Source organism: Onychomys torridus, chromosome 4 (assembly GCF_903995425.1).
Source record: "Onychomys torridus chromosome 4, mOncTor1.1, whole genome shotgun sequence".
NCBI classification, from domain to species: Eukaryota; Metazoa; Chordata; class Mammalia; order Rodentia; family Cricetidae; genus Onychomys; species Onychomys torridus.
In genome coordinates this window covers 8,967,913-8,990,421 of record NC_050446.1, presented here as the reverse complement: position 1 = coordinate 8,990,421, position 22,509 = coordinate 8,967,913, and the positions used below count along the sequence as shown (strand labels likewise).

At 44.9% G+C, this 22,509-nt stretch overlaps 1 protein-coding gene across 1 annotated transcript in view; it reads left to right on the top strand.

Moving 5' to 3' along the window:
* The window catches only part of Sptan1 (spectrin alpha, non-erythrocytic 1), an 87,244-nt gene that overhangs the window by 41,969 nt on the left and 22,766 nt on the right, over positions 1-22,509 (top strand). The window contains exons 17-31 of the mRNA XM_036183326.1: positions 4,509-4,752; positions 4,919-5,041; positions 5,201-5,418; positions 7,000-7,092; positions 7,818-7,952; positions 9,546-9,694; positions 10,723-10,782; positions 11,852-12,050; positions 13,745-13,849; positions 14,351-14,374; positions 15,433-15,468; positions 17,857-17,904; positions 19,159-19,250; positions 19,900-20,044; positions 20,131-20,312. Coding sequence (XP_036039219.1) covers positions 4,509-4,752; positions 4,919-5,041; positions 5,201-5,418; positions 7,000-7,092; positions 7,818-7,952; positions 9,546-9,694; positions 10,723-10,782; positions 11,852-12,050; positions 13,745-13,849; positions 14,351-14,374; positions 15,433-15,468; positions 17,857-17,904; positions 19,159-19,250; positions 19,900-20,044; positions 20,131-20,312 — 1,853 coding nt within the window. The remainder of the gene's footprint in view (positions 1-4,508; positions 4,753-4,918; positions 5,042-5,200; positions 5,419-6,999; positions 7,093-7,817; positions 7,953-9,545; positions 9,695-10,722; positions 10,783-11,851; positions 12,051-13,744; positions 13,850-14,350; positions 14,375-15,432; positions 15,469-17,856; positions 17,905-19,158; positions 19,251-19,899; positions 20,045-20,130; positions 20,313-22,509) is intronic.

Genomic DNA, 22,509 nt, shown 5'->3' with positions numbered 1-22,509 from the left:
AAGTTCCAGACTATCTAGGGCTATATCGAGCCTGTCTTGGAGCGGGAAAATTTGTATGTGTAATATAAAAGACCAAGAGACTTTTAAAAATTCTTTTAACTTTCAGGCATATGTGATATTAGTAGTTGGAACAAATAGGACACAAATTGTAAAGCGTCCCAGGCATTCATGAACTTACTTAACAGGTTTGGGATGCCCACCCAATTGACAGCTCTCATTTGACAAATTCATCCTCTGTTTACATGGTGTCACTTTTAGAGAATTTCATCTATCTGCAATTCACCTTGGCATTTTTACCTAGAATGTTTATGATAATATGACAGTAAATTCTAGGTTAGTCAGGATGGGGTTCTTGTACATAGTACACACATGCTGGTTCTGTAGTATTTGTATATTTCTCATATTAAGCTTATATACATTAAGTGCTATCACACAAAGAAATGCCTGAAGCCTAGCATGAGTAGCTCTGTGTCTCCCACAAGGTGGAAGGTAACTTTGCTTCCTGTTCCCCAGCTGAGCATCCTCTCAGAGGAGAGAGCCACCTTGCTGGAGCTCTGGGAGCTGCGGAGGCAGCAGTATGAGCAGTGCATGGACCTGCAGCTCTTCTACCGTGACACTGAGCAGGTGGACAACTGGATGAGCAAGCAGGAGGTAATGTGCTGCATCAGGAGCCCCACCAGGGAAGGATGAGGGTCATGCCCTCCCGCTCCACAAGTGCTGGATTTGCTTCAGGACTCGGAGCCATTTCAGTATTGGATAGAGTGAGGAAGGGAACTGAGCAGGTTTCTTTTGGCCCTGTCTGCCTGTGATGTTGCTGAGACAGGAAGACACTTAGAAAAGATTTGTGCAGAAAAAAAGGGTTTCTGAAAAATTAGAATTTAGCCTTGTGTAATCTGAATGTAAGAGAGGCCGCAAGAGCTATGTGAGAGCTGGTACCTATTTGCATTCGTACTCAGAAAGCTGAGTTGGAGGGTCACAAGTTTGAGGTCAGCTGAGCTGCTTAGAAGGTGAAAGAGCATCTGGACTGCATAGTGAGTCCTTGTGTCAATACCCTTCCTCCCTTAAAAGAAATAGTTAGGAAAATGTTTGGATGAGTATACGGTAAGGATTATTTTAAGTGTTTCTGGTTGATTTTTTAAAATTATTTATTGATTCCTCTTTTATGTGTCTTAGTGTTCTGCCCGTATGTATGTCTGTGTGAGAGTGCTTGATCCCTTGAAACTGGAGTTACAGAGTTAGAGACAGTTATAAGCTGTCTGGTGCTGAGAATTAAACCCAGGTCCTCTGGAAGAGCAGCCACTGCTCTTAACTACTGAGCTGTCTCTCCAACTCTCTCCTGGTTGATTTTTTTTTTTTTTTTTTTTTTTTTTTAAAACACTGTATCAGATACTATATGACAATGTTTTAAGGGGTTTTTATTATTATTATTATTAAGAAATTTTCTATTCATTTTACATACCAACCACAGATCCCCCTCTGTCCCCTCCTCCCGCCTCCCAGCCTCCTGGTTGATTTTTTTTTTTTTTTAAGATTTATTTATTTATTATGTATACAGAAGAGGGTGCCAGATCTCATTACAGATGGTTGTGAGCCACCATGTGGGTGCTGGGAATTGAACTCAGGACCTCTGGAAGAGCAGTCAGTGCTCTTAACTTCTGAGCCATATCTCCAGGCCCCTGGTTGATTTTTAAAAGCATATAAAAAACTAGACTTAGCCGGGCAGTGGTGGCGCATGCCTTTAATCCCAGCACTTGGGAGGCAGAGCCAGGTGAGTTCGAGGCCAGCCTGGGCTACCAAGTGAGTTCCAGAAAAAGCACAAAGCTACACAGAGAAACCTGTCTCGAAAAAAAAGACTAGACTTTGCAGTAGTGGTCTTAGAAGCCTAATTGCTATAGAATATTTCCTGTCTGTGTCTTGCCAAAGGTGTGCTTTTGCTTTGGGGCTGCAGATGAAGGAGCAGTCCCTGATGCTGCACTCTGGCTTTCCTTTCTCCAGGCCTTCCTGCTAAATGAGGATTTGGGTGACTCCTTAGACAGTGTGGAAGCTCTTCTAAAGAAGCATGAGGACTTCGAGAAATCTCTCAGTGCCCAGGAAGAAAAAATCACAGTAAGACCCTTGTCATGTGGTCCATAGAGTAAACAATCCCTTTCTAAGAGGTTTGGGAGCTGTCTGCCCAGTACTCCAGGAATATGTAAGACCTCATGATGAGATCATTTGATCTTCTTGTACATGTAACACAGCTTTATGGAGCAGAATCACTTGATGGAAACCTCCAAATTCAGATATACCTTTGACTGACACTAAATCGGAGTAAGGCAACACGTGCTCATCCAATAAAGAAAACATGAGGTGCTCCTACAGCAGTTGATGTCTGCACACTTGAGGGGAATGAACAATCTTGTGCTGTTTCATAACATCAAGCAGATTCCTCCAGGCATGTCCACTTGCAACAGTGATGTCTGTGTCCGTAAGAGCTCACTCTTAAGAACTAGATACTTACCAAAAAAAAAAAAAAAGGATCTCATTCCCATAACCTTTTTACATTTAGGATTTTGTGTTAAACCGAATTCATAGCTATCCTAGAGTACATGCAACTCATGAGCCATAGGTTGGCTATGCCTGCAGGTGAGCATAATCAGCCAACTGGGTCCAGTGGTGGGTGCATGGCTCAATGCAGACCTTGACTATTAAGATTAGGATGTTTTCTCGTTTCTCTATAGCCTAGGCTAGGGTCATGTGCTTAGTGACCACTCTTGCCTTCCTTTCTAGGCACTGGATGAGTTTGCAACCAAGCTAATCCAAAATAACCACTACGCAATGGAGGACGTGGCTACTCGCCGAGATGCTGTGAGTTTCCTGGGCTTCTTGTGCAGTGTGCAGGTTCCCTTTCTGAGATATTTGTTGCAGTCAGTTGAGCTGGCCACCTTTTGGGGAGTATCAACTATAAAATCCCATGGTCCCTGTCTTTCAGCTCCTCAGCCGCCGAAATGCGCTCCACGAGCGAGCACTGCACCGCCGGGCCCAGCTGGCCGACTCCTTCCACCTGCAGCAGTTCTTCCGTGACTCGGATGAGCTCAAAAGCTGGGTCAACGAGAAGATGAAAACTGCCACTGACGAGGCTTACAAAGTAACGTACAGTCCGTTTTGTCACGTGGTCCTTGTCTAAAACTAGTTGGAGCTACAAAACAAACAGTTAACGAAGGGATTCCACAAACCGCACTAGCTGACATGCTGGCTCTTATGGACATGTAGTAACTCTGCACACTCAGGTTTAAAGCGAACCCTCTTGTTTTGATTGGCAGGATCCATCCAACCTGCAAGGCAAAGTCCAGAAGCATCAGGCTTTTGAGGCTGAGCTTTCAGCCAACCAGAGCCGTATTGATGCCCTAGAGAAAGCTGGGCAAAAGCTGATCGATGTCAACCACTATGCCAAGGAAGAAGTAGCAACTCGTATGAATGAGGTCATCAGTTTGTGGAAGAAACTTCTAGAGGCCACAGAACTGAAAGGGTAGGAGAAAGTAGAAAAGTGTTTGGTGATAGGCACGGTTGGGAAACTGAACACTTCTCTTTGGCTCAGCGTTCTAGGACCAGATAACACCCAGGAAGGGTAGAATGATAGTTTTGCTGTTAAGGATTGTTGCTATGTAGGGATTACTTGGCTTGGGTTCTCAATACTTTGATCATCTGGTAAGTTTGATTGAAGATAGTGGTTGGTTGGAGAGACTAAAGGGAATGAATTGAGCCTTCTCACTTAAAATCACAGATGAGCATGACGAGCCAGGAGTAGTATCTCATAAAATTAAAGATGCTTTCCAGACAGGCCTCCAGTTAGCCTGTAAAATGTAGAGCAGAAGTCATACTCGAGGTTTTCCCTTCAGCTATTCAGTAAACCTGGAGAGTGACTAAGATTCTCACCACAATCCTCCACCAGGATACCATGGCTCATGATCAGTGTTAATGAGTCACATTTCTCCCTTGAACAGGAATAAAACTCCGGGAAGCCAACCAGCAGCAACAATTTAATCGCAATGTTGAGGACATTGAATTGTGGCTGTATGAAGTCGAAGGTCACTTGGCTTCAGATGATTATGGCAAAGACCTCACCAATGTCCAGAACCTCCAGAAAAAGCACGCCCTTGCTAGAGGCAGATGTGGCTGCCCACCAGGTGGAGTGGGAAATGGGACCTGTGGTGGGGCAAGGCAGTGCTGGATGGGAGAATGGTGAATGGTGAACATTTCTAGATGAGACTGTTGGGGGGAAGGTGAAATACGTGACTGTCTTACAGAACTCTACATGCTTCTACTCAGAGTGTTTTCCCTCAGTGCTCTCCGGGAGCCTAAAATGAGGGAAGGCCATGGCAGAACAAATATTGTCAGGGTAGGGCAAGCACCATGTTAACTTTTCTTGGTGTCTGATGAATCCTCACACCAAGTAATAGGCTGGAGATGTGCAGAACAGAGTCTCTGGGAATTGGTCTCAGTTTTCAAACCTTATCATCCTGTCCCAGGATCGAATTGATGGCATCACAATTCAGGCCCGCCAGTTCCAAGATGCTGGCCATTTCGATGCCGAAAACATTAAGAAGAAGCAAGAGGCCCTTGTGGCTCGCTATGAGGCTCTCAAAGAACCGATGGTGGCCCGGAAACAGAAGCTGGCAGATTCTCTTCGTCTGCAGCAGCTCTTCCGAGACGTGGAGGATGAGGAAACCTGGATTCGAGAAAAGGAACCTATTGCTGCATCCACTAATAGAGGTTAGTCTATCTGCCCAGGCAGCACCATGCCACTGCAGCATCCCATAGCATAAAGGATTGTATCAGAGGGAGTGAGGTGAAGTTCAGACCCCTATACTGCAGCACTGGTGGGAGCCCGTAGTGTCAGTTCAATGCTGGTTGACAAGAGAATGGATTTTGCTTTTAGGCAAAGATCTAATTGGAGTCCAGAATCTGCTAAAGAAACATCAAGCTTTACAAGCAGAAATTGCTGGGCATGAACCCCGCATCAAAGCAGTGACACAGAAGGGAAATGCCATGGTGGAGGAAGGTGAGTAAATGTGGTCAGTGACTAGACCTGGTTTTGTTCTTTATGTCTACCCTCTTGGCTCTCAGTACATGGACCTGGACCCAGCCAGTGAGGCTCTGACCAGGCCTCATCTGGGAGTTTTGCTGTCAGTCAGTGTGCTTCTCACCATCATCCCTCCAGGCCATTTTGCTGCAGAGGACGTGAAGGCCAAACTGAGTGAGCTCAACCAGAAGTGGGAGGCACTGAAAGCCAAAGCCTCCCAGCGGAGGCAAGATCTAGAGGACTCGCTGCAGGCCCAGCAGTACTTTGCCGATGCCAACGAGGCTGAGTCCTGGATGCGGGAGAAGGAGCCCATTGTGGGCAGCACCGACTATGGAAAGGATGAGGACTCTGCTGAGGTAGCTCAGGCCTGAGCATCACATGTATTTGGGAAATGGGCCTGGCCTTAGACTAGAAGCAAAGTAGTGGAAAAGGTGCTGTAGGGAAGGGAAAGTATCTGCAGCTGCTTTTTAAAGTGTTTAGGAATCTTTTTTACTTTTAATTTTGGAAATTTAGGAACCAAAGAAAAGACTGCTTGTTGCCCACCTGCAACTGTTAAGTCACATTTATTGTTCATGTGGATGCAGACATGTAGTTAGACCATCTTATATAAGCATGCCAACACTGACACCCTTTTGTAAACTTAGCAATGCATGTACGTGCAACACTCAGTGCATACGCCCACACACATGTACCCTTTTTGCTAATCATCTGTTGTTTTACTGTAACTCTCATGTTTGGTTCATGAAGGTCTGAGACAGTTGTCTCCAGACCTACCTCTTGACGGTCTTGTCAAAAAAAGAATGAGAGATCTGGGCCATTGCCCAGTGGTAAAGCACTGCTGTAGCTTGTACACAGTTCTGGATTCCATTCCCAGTGCCACAAACCTCCCTAGGTGAGCTGAGCCTTCACAGGAGAACCAAAAACGCTGGAGATGTGTTAGTGGGGAGTGGCAAAGTTGCCTTGTAAAAAGGGGTTCTCAAGCATGTGAGGTAACTGTTCTGTGGGTGTCTGCATATGTCAGATCCTTTGTAAAGGTAAAGCAGGGGGAGAGAGGAGATTATAACGCAGCAGTATCTCGTCTCCTGAAAGTAAGAGGAAAAAGAGAAAGCCTGGCAAGGTGGCTCAGTGGGTAAAGGCACTTGTGTTAAGCCTGTTGACCTGAGTTCAATACCCAGGCTCATATAGTAGAATCAGAGATCTGACTTCTGCAAGTTGTCCTCTGACCTCCATGCATGTGCCACTGTGTGTACGTGTACACACACACACACACACACACACACACACACGAAGAAGTGTAAGCCAGGCTGGAGAGATGGTGCAGAGGTTAAGAACATTGGCTGTTCTTCCAGTGGTCCTGAGTTCAATTCCAGAAACCACATGGTGGCTCACAACCATCTACAATGGGATCTAATGCCCTCTTCTGGTGTACAGGCATATATGCAGGCAGAGCACTGTATATATAATAAATAAATAAAACTTAAAAAAAAAAAAAAAAGAAGTGTAAGCCAACATGAATGGGGGAAAATTCCACAAGGTCCCACCCCTAGATGAAAAGCTGTTAGTGATCAGTGGCTGAGAGAGGGAGAAACAGTTTCTTCCAGAGACAAGCTCCCATGTAGGTTGTCCAGTCACAAGTGGTCAGCCCCAGACACAAATTCATACATGTGCAGCAATAAATGTACTCAGTAGAGTGTGTGCGAGCGTGTGTAGAGAGAATAGTAATTGTAGAAAAGGAGGGAAGTATGGGAGTAGTTGACGGGGAGAGGGGAGTGGAGATGTAGGTGCACTACTCATGTATGATGTTCTCAAATGATTTTAAAAATATATTTTACAAAATATTAAAAAAAAATTAGGAGTATACAGAACAGCTAGCAGTCATGTCTTCTTATGGCAAGGGGCCTCTGAAGACAGACAAGATTCCATGTGTATGGTTTCAGGCTCTGCTCAAGAAGCATGAAGCTTTGATGTCTGATCTCAGCGCCTATGGCAGCAGCATCCAGGCTTTGCGAGAGCAGGCCCAGTCATGCCGGGTAAGTAGTGCTGCCGTTGTAGAGTACTGAGGGCCCAGGATGAGGCAAGGGGAATGGACAGACATTTAAGGCCGTGGGTCTTTGGGTTTGTTTGTGACAGGGTCTCACTATGTAGACCAGGCTGGCCCCAAACTCGGGTAAATGGCCTGCCTCTACTTTGTTTGCTGGATTTGTTTGAGTGTTGTGATTAAGGGCACATGCCACCATAACTGCCATGGGCAATGTTCTTCTCACACAGGTCTACAGTCAGGGTGTCACTTTATAGTCCAGGTAGGCCTCAAACTAACTGATTCTTCCCATTTAGCTTCTCAAGTGCTTTATTTATACGCATTAGCCACCGTACCCGGATATATTCAGTCATATATTTGTTTTAATGGTCAACAGCTTGAACAAATCTTTTTTGGTAGTTTCAGTAAAGAACTCTCAAGGAGCTGGGTGTAGTGGTACAAACCTTTAATCTCAGCACTCAGGAGGCAGAGGCAGACAGATCTCCAGAATGAGTTCAAGGCCAGCCTGGTCTATATAACTACTAAAATAGGATTGGCTCTTTACAAAGTTCTTTTTAAGTTTGAGGGCCACATAGAGAGAGACCCTGTCTCAAAAAAACAAAAAGAGAACTCTCATAAGTGTGTATTTAACATATCTGTTGAAGTTGGATTGTTGTGTGCTTGGGTGACACGTTATGAGTGACATTTAATCATTTTGCCTTTCCTTTGGATTGTTAGCAACAAGTGGCCCCCATGGATGATGAGACCGGGAAGGAGCTAGTCTTGGCTCTCTATGACTATCAGGAGAAGAGCCCTCGTGAGGTCACCATGAAGAAAGGGGATATCCTCACCTTGCTCAACAGCACCAACAAGGCAAGGCACAGGATGGCCAGGGTTGGGTGCATTAGCACCCTGGAGTATGTTCTCTGCTGGATATCCTTGGGTAGAATGGGAAGAGAAGGGGGTTACTTTATCAAAATCCCAGTCACTCTTCATTTATCCAAAGCCACATATGACTAGGGAAGTCCTAGATCAATCCTCTAGAGTCTTGGCATGTACAAGTAGAACCACGAGTCACTTGCAAGATCTTCACAATCACAATCAAAATCAAGTGTTCCAGCCGGGTGGTGGTGGCGCACGCCTGTAATCCCAGTACTCGGGAGGCAGAGGCAGGTGGATCTTTTATGAGTTTGAGGCCAGCCTGGTCTACAAAGCGAGTTCCAGGACAGCCTCCAAAGCTACAGAGAAACCCTGTCTCGAAAAACCAAAACAAACAAACAAAAAAAAATCAAGTGTTCCTGGCTGAACATTCTCCCTTCTGAGCCCTGATTTATTTGCTCCATAACTTACACTGTTGGTGGTGCATAACTTACACTGTTGGTGGTGGTGGTTTATAGTGCTGGCCCTGGAAGACAAGACCTCATAGAGGCTGGACAGACACTGTATACTACTGAGCCTATCTGTTGGTTACTCATCCAGACTGTGTAGTTGTAGCTCAAAATTAGCAGATAGTTGAAGGCAGCTGTGATACATCTTATACACTTCATCTTCAAATTAAATGCTATACAGTACATCAGCCTTCCTCCTTAGCCCATGCTGGTATGACACTGTCCTTGAAGGGAGAGATGTGTTCCTTCGCATACTACTTGACTGGTCATGAGGGATTCTGCTTCCCATCTTAGTTAAGATCAAAGAACTGTTCTGCCCATTGCTAGGGAACTCTGAGCCCGTCCTTAGTGGTTAAGGAAACCTGTGAGTCTTATCTGTTGTTAACATCTTTTGAACTAAAATCCAACTCTCTGGTCCACCTAGTTTGTCCAAGACCAGTGTTGCCCTGACATAGTTTTAAAGGTGAGGTTGAAAATACTGTGTGTGCTGTGCCCATGGTTACTTCTAAGCACATACGGCAGACACTTGAATTATAGTTAATATAACTGAAGCTCTTGATGAGTTTGGTTCCAATGTACAAAAGCTGAATAGGTCTGTGTTGCTAGTGGCTACAGTGTTGGACAGCATAGTTTGAACTAACTCTACATGGGAAGGCTGGCCTCCATAGTTAACTGCATCTTTAACCTGTAACCCTCCATGTGTCGCAGTGCAGAGTGACTCCAATCTGTCACAAGCTTCTTGAAGTAATAGAGCTCCTTTGTGTGTGGCTGCTACACACGCATGCAAATAGGCCAGTGTTTGGGGGGCTGGAGAGGTTGCTCAGCAGTTAGGAGCACTTTGCTCCTCTTCCAGAGGAGTTGAGTTCCCAGCACTATGTCACAAGACTCACAACTCCCTGTAACTCCAGCTGCAAGAACATCTGACATGCTTCTGGCCTCCATGGGCATACATGCGGGCACACACTTGTAACATACACACAAAAGACACAAAATTAAAAAAATAAAAAACCAGGCCAGCGTAAGCTCTGTCTTTCTCAGGAAAAGAATATGCTTTCATTTTTCTTTTTCTCTCCCTTAGGATTGGTGGAAAGTGGAAGTGAATGATCGTCAGGGTTTTGTGCCAGCTGCATATGTGAAGAAGCTTGACCCCGCCCAGTCAGCCTCGAGGGAGAACCTCCTGGAAGAGCAGGGCAGCATTGCGCTGCGCCAGGGGCAAATCGACAACCAGTAAGGGCTCAAACACACACAGCACAGGCTAGACAGCCCTCAGGGCTTAACCCACCTCAGTCAGACACAGTCAGGGGCTCTGGGGCCCTTTGTACTCTCTGTTTCCCTCGTCTCCTCACCCACAAATTCCCTTTTAGAGCCCAAATTCTGGACTAATACCTTAATCTCACTGGTTTTTTGCTGTGTTTCTGGGCTGCTTTTTCTACACCACATTTTACTACTTGATACAGTGTTAGCCTTTGGCTTACAGGCAAGATTCTTTTGGGGTTGAATTTTCAGATATCTTCTTACCCCTTGGCTCTGCCTCCCTTTGGACAGCTGCCTGGAGAGCTGCTCTCTCTTCCATAGCTTTAGATTCAGAGAACGTAATTTATTTTTTAAGCTTGTTTTCTCCTCATCATATAGATAAGCCCCATATTGTACTGTTTGTCTGTCCTGTAGTGCATATCTTACTCTGCTAATGAAGTCAACAGCTTTGGGCACCTGGGAAATACCCAGGACATATATTTCCAAGTCCGGTAGGGCTTAGAATAAGTGCTTTTCTGACCTTAATGATGTTGAAATGACAAGAACCATTTGTTCACGTAGGAATTCTTCACTGTTACTGCATAGACAAGGGGACACTTGAGTTTGTGTTCTTGTCACAGGCCTGGGTCATAAAAGAACACAGTATTGATGGAGATAGTGTTGCTGAACTGGCTGTTAGAATCAGCACTGTCCTTCAAGTCTGTTCTGTCCCCTGGCCTTGCTCTGTGCAGTTAAGTGTTTGCAGTACAGGGAACGCTGCCTTAATGTAGCAGACTTGTCAGGAACATGAAGGTAAACTAACCCTCTCATTTAATTTTCCTGCCGTTCTCCACTGTGATTTTTATTCATGGCCTGGGCTGCTTCTGAGAGCTTTTGAATGATTCCTGAGTTTTTCCCACTTCAAGCATCTGCCGTCATGGCACCAGTCGGAGCTGCTGCTTTTCATTCCCGTGGATTAATCCCACTAATGTATGCATGCTTTTGCTGTACCCTCTGTGCAGGACACGCATAACTAAGGAGGCCGGCAGTGTATCTCTGCGTATGAAACAGGTGGAAGAACTGTGAGTAGGCTGAGAGCCTCGCTGAGCCCCTGTCCACTGCTCCACCTGTCCATTCTCCCTCTGCCGCTTTTCTCCAAAGCACTGTCCATTCAGAAAAAGGTGGTGCAAGGACTCGCCACATCAGTAGCACGGCTTTGCTGGCTGTGCAAGCCCTCTGTGGGTCTGCTCTCCTCAGCTGCTTCTGCTGCTTGTGTTGGAGTGGTGTTGGTTCACTCTAATTGTGTGATGCACAGGAGCAGTCCCTGTCCTCTATAAACCTGCAGCCAGTTTTGCCGTAGTCTTCAGTAGGGAGGAAGTGAAGTGCTGCTTAGAGGTTGAGGGGCTCTGATTTCTGGTAACTTGGCACTTTTTTTTGTTTGTTTGGGAAACTTAGATTTAGTGATGATTTTCAGATTTTTCTTTAACTTTGAATTTGATTTCTTAATCAGATTTGTTGTTTTTGTGTCTCTAAAGATTGTGGCAGCTGAGTTTTTTGTATCTTAGTTCACATGGGTTAGAAAATTCTTTGATTCTTAGGTCTTGCAGATGATGACGTTGTATACATACCAGATGTTCTTTCAGTAACTTGCTGAAAAATACACAGATCACTATGGAAATGTCCTACTGGCCAGAGATGGAATATCCTGTATTGGACTGTGTTAAAGCTCTTATCTTCCCCGATTTAGGGGCTGCTCAGAGAATTATGAAAACCAAGACAATCCCTTATATGTAGTTTCATCTTTGTGTAGCGTCATCTCATCTCTCCAATGTAGTCCCATGAACATTTTGTTTCTGTGCTAAGTGCTTGGTTTCAGGCTTCAGTGGTCATCATAATTGCAAACTTGGCCTGGAGATGAATGTGCCCCAGCCAGTTATGACCAGTGTACTGTGCGCTTATCCCTGAAGCTGTAGTTTGGGTGCTTACTTAGTATCCTCATCTTTGTGTGCTCTGATCCTTTGTTGATCCTTTGTTGCTAGGCATCATCATTACAAAACCATGCCTTGGATCACACCTCAGGTGCCTAGTGGTTGTCCTGTGTTAGCATCTTTGGGTTCTTGCCCATTTTGTCACCCTCTTGACTTCTGTCAGATATCAGTCTCTGCTGGAACTGGGTGAGAAGCGGAAAGGCATGTTGGAGAAGAGCTGTAAGAAGTTCATGTTGTTCCGGGAAGCGAATGAGCTGCAGCAGTGGATCAATGAGAAGGAGGCTGCTCTAACGAGTGAAGAAGTTGGCGCAGACTTGGAGCAGGTTGAAGTGCTGCAGAAAAAGTTCGATGACTTCCAGAAGGTATGAGACGCTTGCAGTGCGGCTGCAGAGTTGTGTAAATATCTAGTTCTGGGAGCGGGAGGCATGGCTCAGCAGTTAGGGCACCCGGAGGAGCTAGCTTCCGTTCCCAGAATCCACATAGTGGCTCACAGTCGTCTATACCTCCATTTTACTTCCTCCACAGGCACCAGGCACAAACTTGGTACATGAACACACATGAAGGCAAAACAACATACACATAAAATTAATAATTTGAAATTTTTGTTTTTGTTTTGTTTTAAGATTTATTTATTATGTATACAGTGTTCTGTCTTCACTTATCCCTGCAGGCCAGAAGAGGGCACCAGATCTCATTACAGATGGTTGTGAGCCACCATGTGGTTGCTGGGAATTGAACTCAGGACCTCTGGAAGAACAGCCAGTGCTCTTAACTGCTGAGCCATCTCTCCAGCCCAATTTGAAATTTTTTTAAGGAACTGGAGAAATGGCTTAGAGGTTAAGAGCACCGACTGCTCTTGCAGAGGACCCAGGTTTGATTCCCCTCACCCGTACTTACAGTTACAGTCTTTATCTGTAACTCATGTAGTACACAGACATTAGACAAAACACCAATTCACTAAGTGAGTAAAGTTTAAAAAAAAAAAAAAACTTGGCATTTAAATTTCTTGTTTTCCTTGTTTCGTTTTTTTTTTTTGAGACAGGGTTTTTCTGTGCAGTTCTAGCTCTCTGGAACTTACTCTGTAGACCAGGCTGGCCTCGAACTCACAGAGATCTGCCTGCTTCTGCCTCCAGAGTGCTGGGATTAAAGGCGAGCACCATCATTGCCTGGCTTTTAAAATAAATACGTGTGTGTGTGTGTGTGTGTGTGTGTGTGTGTGTGCGCGCGCGTAAAGATTTATCTATTTATTTATGTATTCAGTGGTCCTTCTGCATGTGTGCCTGCATGCCAGAAGAGGACATCAGATCTCATTACAGATGGTTGTGAGCCACCATGTGGATGCTGGGAATTGAACTCGGGACCTCTGGAAGAGTAGTCAATGCTTTTAACCTCTGAATTAATCTCTCCAGGCATATATATGTGTATATATGTATGTATATGTATATGTATACATACATACATATATACACATATATATGTGTGTGTTATATATTATATATTTTTTAAGTATTGGTTCTCACGGGGCAGTGGTGGTACACACTTTTAATCCCAGCACTAGGAGGCAGAGGCAGGTGGATCTCTGTGAGTTCAAGGTCAGCCTGGTCTACAGAGTGAGTTCAGGACAGCCGGGGCTACACAGAGAAACCCTGTCTCTAAAAAAAGAGGGTGGGTGGGTTAGTTCTTAGGACATGAGATGGCTCACTGGGTTAAGGTGTTTGCCACCAAGCCTGAGATTATTCTGACTTCAGTCTCCAGAACCCATTTAACTTGGTGGCTGGAGAGAACTGACTTACACAAGTTGTCCTCTTAACATCATACATATACAATGGCACACTCACCCCCACCACACACAGAAAAGTAATACAAAACAAAAGAAGTTTTTCTTTTGGGCCTGACAGCAGATTACTGAAGTGAAGATCTTGTGGGTTGTGTTATCTATATGACTTTTGAATTTACTCTCTGTAGCTTCTGTTTTTGTCCAGTGCTGGGGACTTAAAATGTCCCCTCCCCTGACTTGCTATTTGTGTATTTAATTATTGTGCCTTTTACTTCAAAGGATCTGAAAGCCAATGAGTCTCGGCTGAAGGACATTAACAAAGTAGCTGAAGACCTGGAGTCTGAAGGTCTGATGGCAGAGGAAGTACAAGCTGTGCAGCAGCAGGTGGGTGTCTTGATCTTGGACCAAGGTTCTTCCTCAAGTCCTTCATAGCCCCAGAGGCCTCATTCTTTCATTTATTTATTTGTTTGTTTGTTTAATTTTTAAGACAGGCTTTCTTTGTGTAATTTTAGTGCCTGTTCTGGATCTTGCTGTATGGACCAGGCTGGCCTCGAACTCACAGAGATCCACCTGTCAAGACCACATTCTGTAACACAGATTTGAGGCCAGTGTAGTTCATACTCCATCCATCCCATGCTCTCCCTAAGCCCATAAAGAGCTGTAGAAGTTAAATGTCTGCTGCCATTGGCTTCAAGTTCTTAAATTCCTTAAAGAGATAAGTGTTGCACATATAAACATTAGATTTGGAGTTCTGCTAGCTAGTGATTTCCTAACTAGATTTCCAGTGTGTTTTCTGTGGCTCTTATTTCCACCTACATTTACTGTATGGCATTCTGAATCATGTTTCCTCTGTATTAACACACCGATTTCCTTCTCTCCTTGTAGGAAGTGTATGGCATGATGCCCAGGGTAAGTCACAGGGTTCCATATAGATAGAGCTCAATCTTGGCAAGGATTTAGATCTTGGGAAGAATGTAAAGGCAAGAGCTGCTGAATGACAGAGACCTTTTGTTGTGTAAGAATGTGAAGAAGAAATTCTAGACATCTATGCTGCCTGCCATTCTCCAGAACAAAAGTGAGGGCGTTTTGTTGTTAGAGTGTTGGCCAGATTGGCATGGAACTCATTATATAGCTAAGACTGGCTGCAAATTCACAATCCTGCCTCAGCCTCCCTAATTCTAAGGTTATAGGAGCTTATCACCTACCTGGCCAAAACTTGTTTGATCTTTATCTTTCTAAAATTTTTTCCCTAATACTATTCCCTTATTGTTTATGTTTGTTTTTTTTTTTTTTTTTCAAAGAATTCTATGAGTATGACTTAAAGAAAAGATGACCATTATATTGAATTTCTTCCTTCCATCTCTTTTACTGTATTTGGAAAAAAATAAGCCAGACGGTGGTGGTGCACGCCTTTAATCCCAGCACTCAGGAGGCAGAGCCAGGCGGATCTCTGAGTTCAAGGCCAGCCTGGGCTACAGAGCGAGATCCAGGAAAGGCGCAAAGCTATACAGAGAAACCCTGTCTTGAAAAACCAAAAAATAAAAAATAAATAAAAACAGTAGGGAGCTATAGAGTTGGCTCAGCAGTTACAAGTACTTGTTGCTCTTGCAGAGAATCTGAAATCAGTTCAGCACTCATATGATGGGTGGCTCACAGCCATTCTTAACTTCAATTCCAAGGAATCTGATGCCCTCCTCTGAACACCCTGGGCACCAGGCACACAGGTGGTACATGTTACTTACATGCAGACAAAACACCCATCGACACAAAGTGGCTCTTAAAAGGGAAGGAGGATTTTTTACATGTTAGGTGATTGCTTTCAGCCAGCCTTAGGTTGGTTGCTAGGTAGTCAGCTCTGAGTTCCATAGTAGTGAAGATGAACTGTTGGGTTTCCTCTGGGATCACAGTCGCTGACTGGAAAGGGTCTGTGCTATGACATGCTGCCTGACTCCTTTTTTTTTGACTAGGATGAAGCAGATTCCAAGACGGCCTCCCCATGGAAGGTAAGAACTCCTTTGGCATTACTAGTTCAAGTGTTTTGCAGGAACTTGCAGCACCTTATGTTCTTCGTTGTGTGCCTTTTTCTTGGTATCCAGCTTTCACTTGGGTGGTACAGCCTCCTTCTAACCTTAGTGGCTGTAGTCTGCTGTCTGTGAACTGGCAAGCATAATACACAGAAGCAGAAGACCCAGCAAGGGTGGGCCGTCTTGATCCCAGAGTACACCTTACCACAGGATGACAGGATAGGAGGTCTGTTTCTAGGACTGAGAATGGGAGTGACAGTGGGCCTCCTGTCATACCTGAGTGACCAGATCTGTAGCTCAAGGAAACCTGTGTATAGAATGTCCCATCTCCAAAGCAGGAAGGGGAGGAGCAAGTCACTCCTACAGCACAGCTGACGTCACTCACCCAGTGCAGGGTTAGTACTGCACCAGAACAGCAAAGCTCTGCCAGAGAATGTGGAAGGAGGCTTGATATACCATGCTTGCAGCTAAGATTGCACCACCAGCTAGACACACTTTAGTTTCACAGGATCTTCTCTTCTGGCTCAGCTCTTGTAATTCATTGCTTAAGCTACAAACCGGTTACAGGTAGACTTCTGTGTTACATAAAAGTACATTCTCAGGACAGAAGACAGCTTGGAAATGTAGCTTCTCTGCTCACCTGTGCGCTTTTCAGGCATCTTGTCTAAGCTGTCTCAGCCCAGGCTTAGTCTTCCTCACAGTTCTATTATTAACTTGGTTTAAAAAAATAAAAAAGGTGGGGGCTGGAGAGATGGCTCAGAGGTTAAGAGCACTGGCTGCTCTTCCAGAGGTCCTGAGTTCAATTCCCAGCACCCACATGGTGGCTCACAACCATCTGTAATGAGATCTGGTGCCATCTTTAGTGTACATAATAAAAATAAATAAATCTTTTAGAAAAATAATCAATAAGTAAGGTATGGGTCTTTTTCTTATTTGATTCAGTTCTTTATGTCCCACTCTTACTTTTTCTCATAGCAAAATGGAATTGAATTTGACTCCCTGTCTGAATGCTCTGCCAAGCTTTTCTAGCAATGGATATTCTTTTGAAAGTTGATTTAAAAAACAAAACAGGATCTCAGGGCTGGAGAGATGGCTCAGAGGTTAAGAGCACTGGCTGTTCTTCCAAAGTTCCTGAGTTCAATTCCCAGCAACCACATCACCGGTGGCTCACAACCATCTGTAATGAGATCTGGGGCAGGCAGAAATATTTATACATAATAAATAAATCTTTAAAAAACAAAAAAACCCAGGATCTCACGTAGTCCTGGCCAGCCTCGAACTCACTACATAGACCGCTGATCTGGAAGTCACAAAACTAGTTTGGTCTTGAACTCACAGAGAACCACCTACCTTTGCCCCCCAAGTATTGAAATTAAAGACATGCACCACAGTGCCTAGCTGAAAAGAACAGTTTTACAATTGCACATGTTTGTTGTGTATATATGTGTGTGGGAACACCCATCACACAAGTTTATGGCAACCAGAGGACAGCTGGCAGGGGTTGGTTCTCCCTTTTGTACTATGTAGATCCTGGGGGTTGAAAGGTCACCAAGTTGGCAGCAACTGCTTTACTTGCTAAACTATCTCACTGGCACAGATTTAGATCTTGTGAACTGTCTCCTGTTTCTAAGAAGGTTTGGAAGATGACTGCCCTGCCTTCTGGACCCTATATAATACCCGCATGTCATCTGGGGTTCATGGGAACATTTGATGGTTTCCCTCCTCTGCATCAGAGCTGAGCCCTGCCTTTTTTTTTTTTTTTTTTTTTCCTTATCATACTTGAAAGACTTAGAGCCAAGAGGAATTTTTTGTTTTGTTTTTTGGTTTTTTGTTTGTAAGCTGGATGGAATAGCACACTTTGTCGCTCCTTGGCCGTTTACAAGTATCTGCATTGTGGAGGAGAAAGCTAATTCATTGGCTTGCTTCCATTTGCACTCAGGAATACTGTCCTCTTTTCTTCAGGACACTGTTAGAAACCACAGCCTAGTAACCACATTAGCATGGAATGAGAGATTTTTGCCCCTCACTAGTAAACTTCACATTAGCCAGTGTGTGTAGAACTGTTTTCTGGAGGGCTTTGGTATGGACAGTAATGTGTACCATTCCTGACTCTGGGCGCATTCCTTCTTCAGCGGCTGTCTTCATTCACTCTCCACTTGGGTATGCCTCACCCTGCAGCCAGCTCCACTGATGTACTTGGTGTTTCCTGATGCTCTTCTAGTGGTTGGAGTTTTTATTAATGCCCTTGCTTCAGATTTCTGTGTAGGATAACGTGGGTTGAGTGTTGGGACCTACTTGGTGGTACTAGCAGATCTGTCTCTGAATAGAAAGTCTTTTGATTGGTTTTCCTGTGCTCTCCTCTCACAGTCTGCTCGCCTGATGGTCCACACAGTGGCCACCTTCAACTCCATCAAGGTAAGAAGTAGTGGGGGCTGGAGAGATGGCTTAGAAGTTAAATCTCACTGGCTGCTCTTCCAGAGGTTCTGAGTTCAATTCCCAGCACCCACATGGTGGCTCACAACCATCAGAAATGAGATTCTGGTGTGCAAGCATACATGCAGGTAGAACACAGCATACACAATAAATAAATCTTAAAAAGAAAAGATAACAAGTGCAGACCCTGCTTTCCTTTTCTTCACTAATTTCCTTCTCTTGACTACAGTAGAAGGCATGCTGTGACTGAGCGCGCTCCATAGATCCCAGAAACATACTCAAGCACCCTCACCAGATCCTGAGAGCCATGAAATAGCTTGATCAGGATTCTTTCATTATTGTGGTTTGGGTTTTGGTTTTTCAAGACAGGGTTTCTCTATGTAGCTGTGGCTGTCCTGAAACTCTCCCTGTAGCCCAGGCTGGCCTCAAGCTCACGGAGGTCCTCCTGCCTCTGCCTCCCAAGTGCTGGGGTTAAAGGCGCCCCACCACCACCGCCACCCGGCTTGGTCAGGTCTCTTGATCCAGACTTCAGTGAGCATGTCTAAGTTACTTTTCTATTGCTGTGACAACACTGACCAAGGCAGTTTATGAAAGGAAGTGCTTAATTAGGCTTAAGGTTTCAGGTTAGAGTCCACGACGGAATAGCAGCAGGAACAGCTGAGAGTCTCGTCTTATTCTACAAACAGGAGGCAGAGAGAATACACTTGGAATGACCAGTCTTTTGAAACCTCTAACTCCCAGTGACAAACCTCCACCAACAAAGGCAGACAGTTTCTTCCCAAACAGTTCAACCAGTGGGGACCAAGTTTTCAAACATTAGCCTATGGGAAGCATTCTTATCCAGTTGCACACAGAGCAATGCTAAAAACCCTCACTGGGATTTCCAGTTGCCTGCACTCACCTTTCCCAGGTCTGCTCTGGCCCAAGACTTCATTGGTCGTAGTACTGAGAGAAGACTCTTAGATGTGTCACTTGTGACTTAAGTGTCACGTGCCAGGCACCAATGTTACAAAGAGGGTTCCTAGAACAGGCATTTGAGGACTTCTCAGGCTATTGTATATGACTGGTTTCAATCTGCACAAGATCACTGCTGTGGCACTGCTGGTGTATTTGCAAGGAAGGTCGGAAATGGAAAATCACAGGTGTCCTACCACTTGTAGTTGACTCGTTTTCCTAAGGTCTGTTTGTGGGTGTGCCAGAACAGGTTAGAAGACTGATGTTTCCATTCTCCTGCAGGAGCTGAATGAGCGTTGGCGGTCTTTGCAACAGCTGGCTGAGGAGCGTAGCCAGCTCTTGGGCAGCGCACATGAAGTACAGAGGTTCCACAGGTGAGGTTTGGCTGGGGCAGGAAGAAATGAGGACTTTGCACCTCATAGATGGGGTTTGCTGAGTGGAATCTCACATAAGTAGCTATAACTTGTTGATGTTTGGGCCCTTAACATCAAAGCCGATTAAGACACAGTGGATGTGGCCAGGTGGTGGTGGCGCACGCCTTTAATCTCAGCACTTGGGAGGCAGAGGCAAGCAGATCTCTTGAGTACAAGGCCAGCCTGGTCTACAGAGTGAGTTCTAGGACAGCCAGGGCTACACAGAGAAACCCTGTCTCAAAAACAAAACAAATGGACTGGAGAGATGGCTCAGAGGTTAAGAGTACCAGTTGCTCTTCCAGAGGTCCTGAGTTCAATTCCCAGCAACCACATGGTGGCTCACAGCCATCTGTAATGAGATCTGGTGCTCTCTTCTGGCCTGCAGGGACACATGCAGGCAGGACACTGTATAATAAATAAATAAAATTTTAAAAAATACTTAAAAAAAACAAAACAAACAAACAAAAGACACAGTGGATGCTAGTTAATCCTACTGAGAGTAGATGTGTATAATTGTGACAGACACACAAGTGCCAGCACAAGAGGTTTCCTCTGACTGCCCTGGGCCAAAGGCCATAATGCTTGGGATTCACCATATGTCCTACTGCAGAGATGCTGATGAAACCAAAGAGTGGATTGAAGAAAAGAACCAGGCCTTGAACACAGACAATTACGGCCATGATCTAGCCAGTGTCCAAGCCCTGCAACGCAAGCATGAGGGCTTTGAGAGAGACCTTGCAGCTCTGGGCGACAAGGTAAGCGATGCTTGGGGGAAGTTGAGGCCTAAACTCTGCTGAGCACAGCTGTTTCTCTGGACATTCTTAGCACTCTTTGCCTATAGGTGAATTCCCTTGGGGAGACAGCCCAGCGCCTCATCCAGTCCCACCCTGAATCTGCAGAGGACTTAAAAGAAAAGTGCACGGAGTTAAACCAGGCCTGGACCAGCCTAGGGAAGCGTGCAGACCAGCGCAAGGCTAAATTGGGTGACTCCCATGACCTGCAGCGCTTCCTTAGTGATTTCCGGTAAAAACCAATTGTCTTAATTATGTTTCTGTTTCTGTGATAGGACACCATGACCAAGTCAACTTATGTAAAACACTGTTTATTTGGGGCTCACGGTTTCAGAGAATTACGAGTCTATAATCGTCATGGTAGGGGGAGCCTGACAGCAGGTATGGCATTGAAGCCATAGCTGAGAGCTCACGTCTTGAGAACTGACTGGGAATGGAGGGGCTTGTGGAGCTAGCCCCAGTGACACACCTCTAGCTAGCCCACACTCCCTAATTCTTCCCAAACAGTTCCCAGCCAGAAAGCAGACACTCTGATGTGTGAGCCGCTCTCGTTCCAACAGCATGCCGAGTGACACTCGAGATCTTTGTAATTGTCAATTTGACTTTAAAAACAGCCACTTAAGCGCACGCCTTTAACCCCAGCACTCAGGAGGCAGAGGCAGGAGGATCTCTGTGAGTTCAAGGCCGGCTTGGGCTACAAAGCGAGTTCTAGGAAAGGCGCAAAACTACACAGAGAAACCCTGTCTCGGAAGGAAAAAAAAAAAAAAACCACTTACTATAGAATATTCTAACTATCAAGTACCAGAAATCTTCAATCTCTGCACTGTGGGTATATGCATGTACACTCAGGTCCACATCACCTTGCTAACTGTTTTCTTCTTTATATTTCACTTAATATAGATACACTTACTCTTTCCTACCAGCCTTTTTGATTTAAAGTAGTGTCACAGAGAAGTTGAGTCATACAGAGTCAACTGTTGTACTGTTGCCTGCAGTTACCAGTTAATTTTGTGACACTCATTAATTACAGGGTCTTTTGTTTTCTGAACAACAATAGATTGTAGCTCCCAGCATTATACTTATCTCCCCTGTCATGAATTCATTAATGATAGCTAAACCCACTGGGTGATGGTGGCACACACCTTTAATCTCAGGAGGCAGAGGCAGGTGGATCTCTTGAGTTTGAAGACAGCCTGGTCTACAGAGTGAGTTCCAGGACAGCCAAGGCCGTTACGCAGTGAAACCCTGTCTTGAAAAAAAAATCTAAACTCATACTTATATTTTTTTGGTTGTCTCCAATATAAATTTCATAACTAAGGGTTGAGGATTTAGCTCAGTGGTAGAGCGCTCGCCTGGCAAGCGCAAGGCCCTTGAGTTCAAGCCTCAGCCCCAAAAATAAAAAGATTTCATAACTAGGAGTCTAGGGATTCTTTTTGATCCAGGATCCATCAGCCTGGAGCAATATCTCTACACCATTTGTTGTCTTTCATTTTTTAGGGTGTAATCTAGGTGTCTTACCATGATCTAGTGCTTCTGTTTTTAATGTCTATGTGATACTTCTCTGAGTGGGTGATGGACAGCATGCCTAGCATTTGTGTGGTCTCAGACATTCCCTCTGCTTGGATGGGAGCCAGCAGATGGTACCACTCCACTTTCCAGGCTTGGGTCCCCTGAAAAAGCAGGAAGTACACTTACCCATTGAGGCATCTCTCCAGTCCTCAGTCATTCACTTTTCCTCTGAAGAGTTCAGGGATTGTTTGTTTTGTTTATTTTTGGCTTTTTATAAAATACTTTAGGTTTTTTGATGGCATGTGGGGTAGGGGGTGGATACGTGCTTATGAATGCAGGTACCTGAAGAGGCCAGAAGAGGGAGTTGAACCTCTCTGAAGCTGAAGTTACGGGTCGTTGTGAGCTACCTAATGTAAATACTAGAAAATAAACTTGGGTCCTTTACAAGTGCATTACTTAGGGCTAGAGATGACTCAGCAGTTAAGAGCACTGTAGACCCAAGTTCAGTTTCCATCACCCACATGATGCCTCACAAACATCTGTAATTCCAGATCCAAGGGATCCCACACCTTCTGGTTTGTGCATAGTATGCAGACATACACACAAAATTAAAATAAGCAAATCTTTATTTTAAAAAAGGGGGGGGGAGAAACAGGAGCAGTAAGCAATCTCCGCCCCGCCCCCGCCCCCCCCATGTATGGGTGTTTTACTTGTATGTATGTCTGTACCACTTGTGTGCCTGGTCTCTGAGGGGATCAGAAGAGGATGCCAAATCCCCTGGAACTGAAGGTGGAGACCAATGATTGTGAGCTACCATGAGGGTGCTGGGAACTAAACCTGTGTCCTCTGTGCCACCCAGTGTCCCGGTGTGGGTTTTTTGTTTGTTTGTTTGTTTGTTTTTTCCCACCATTGTTGTTGTT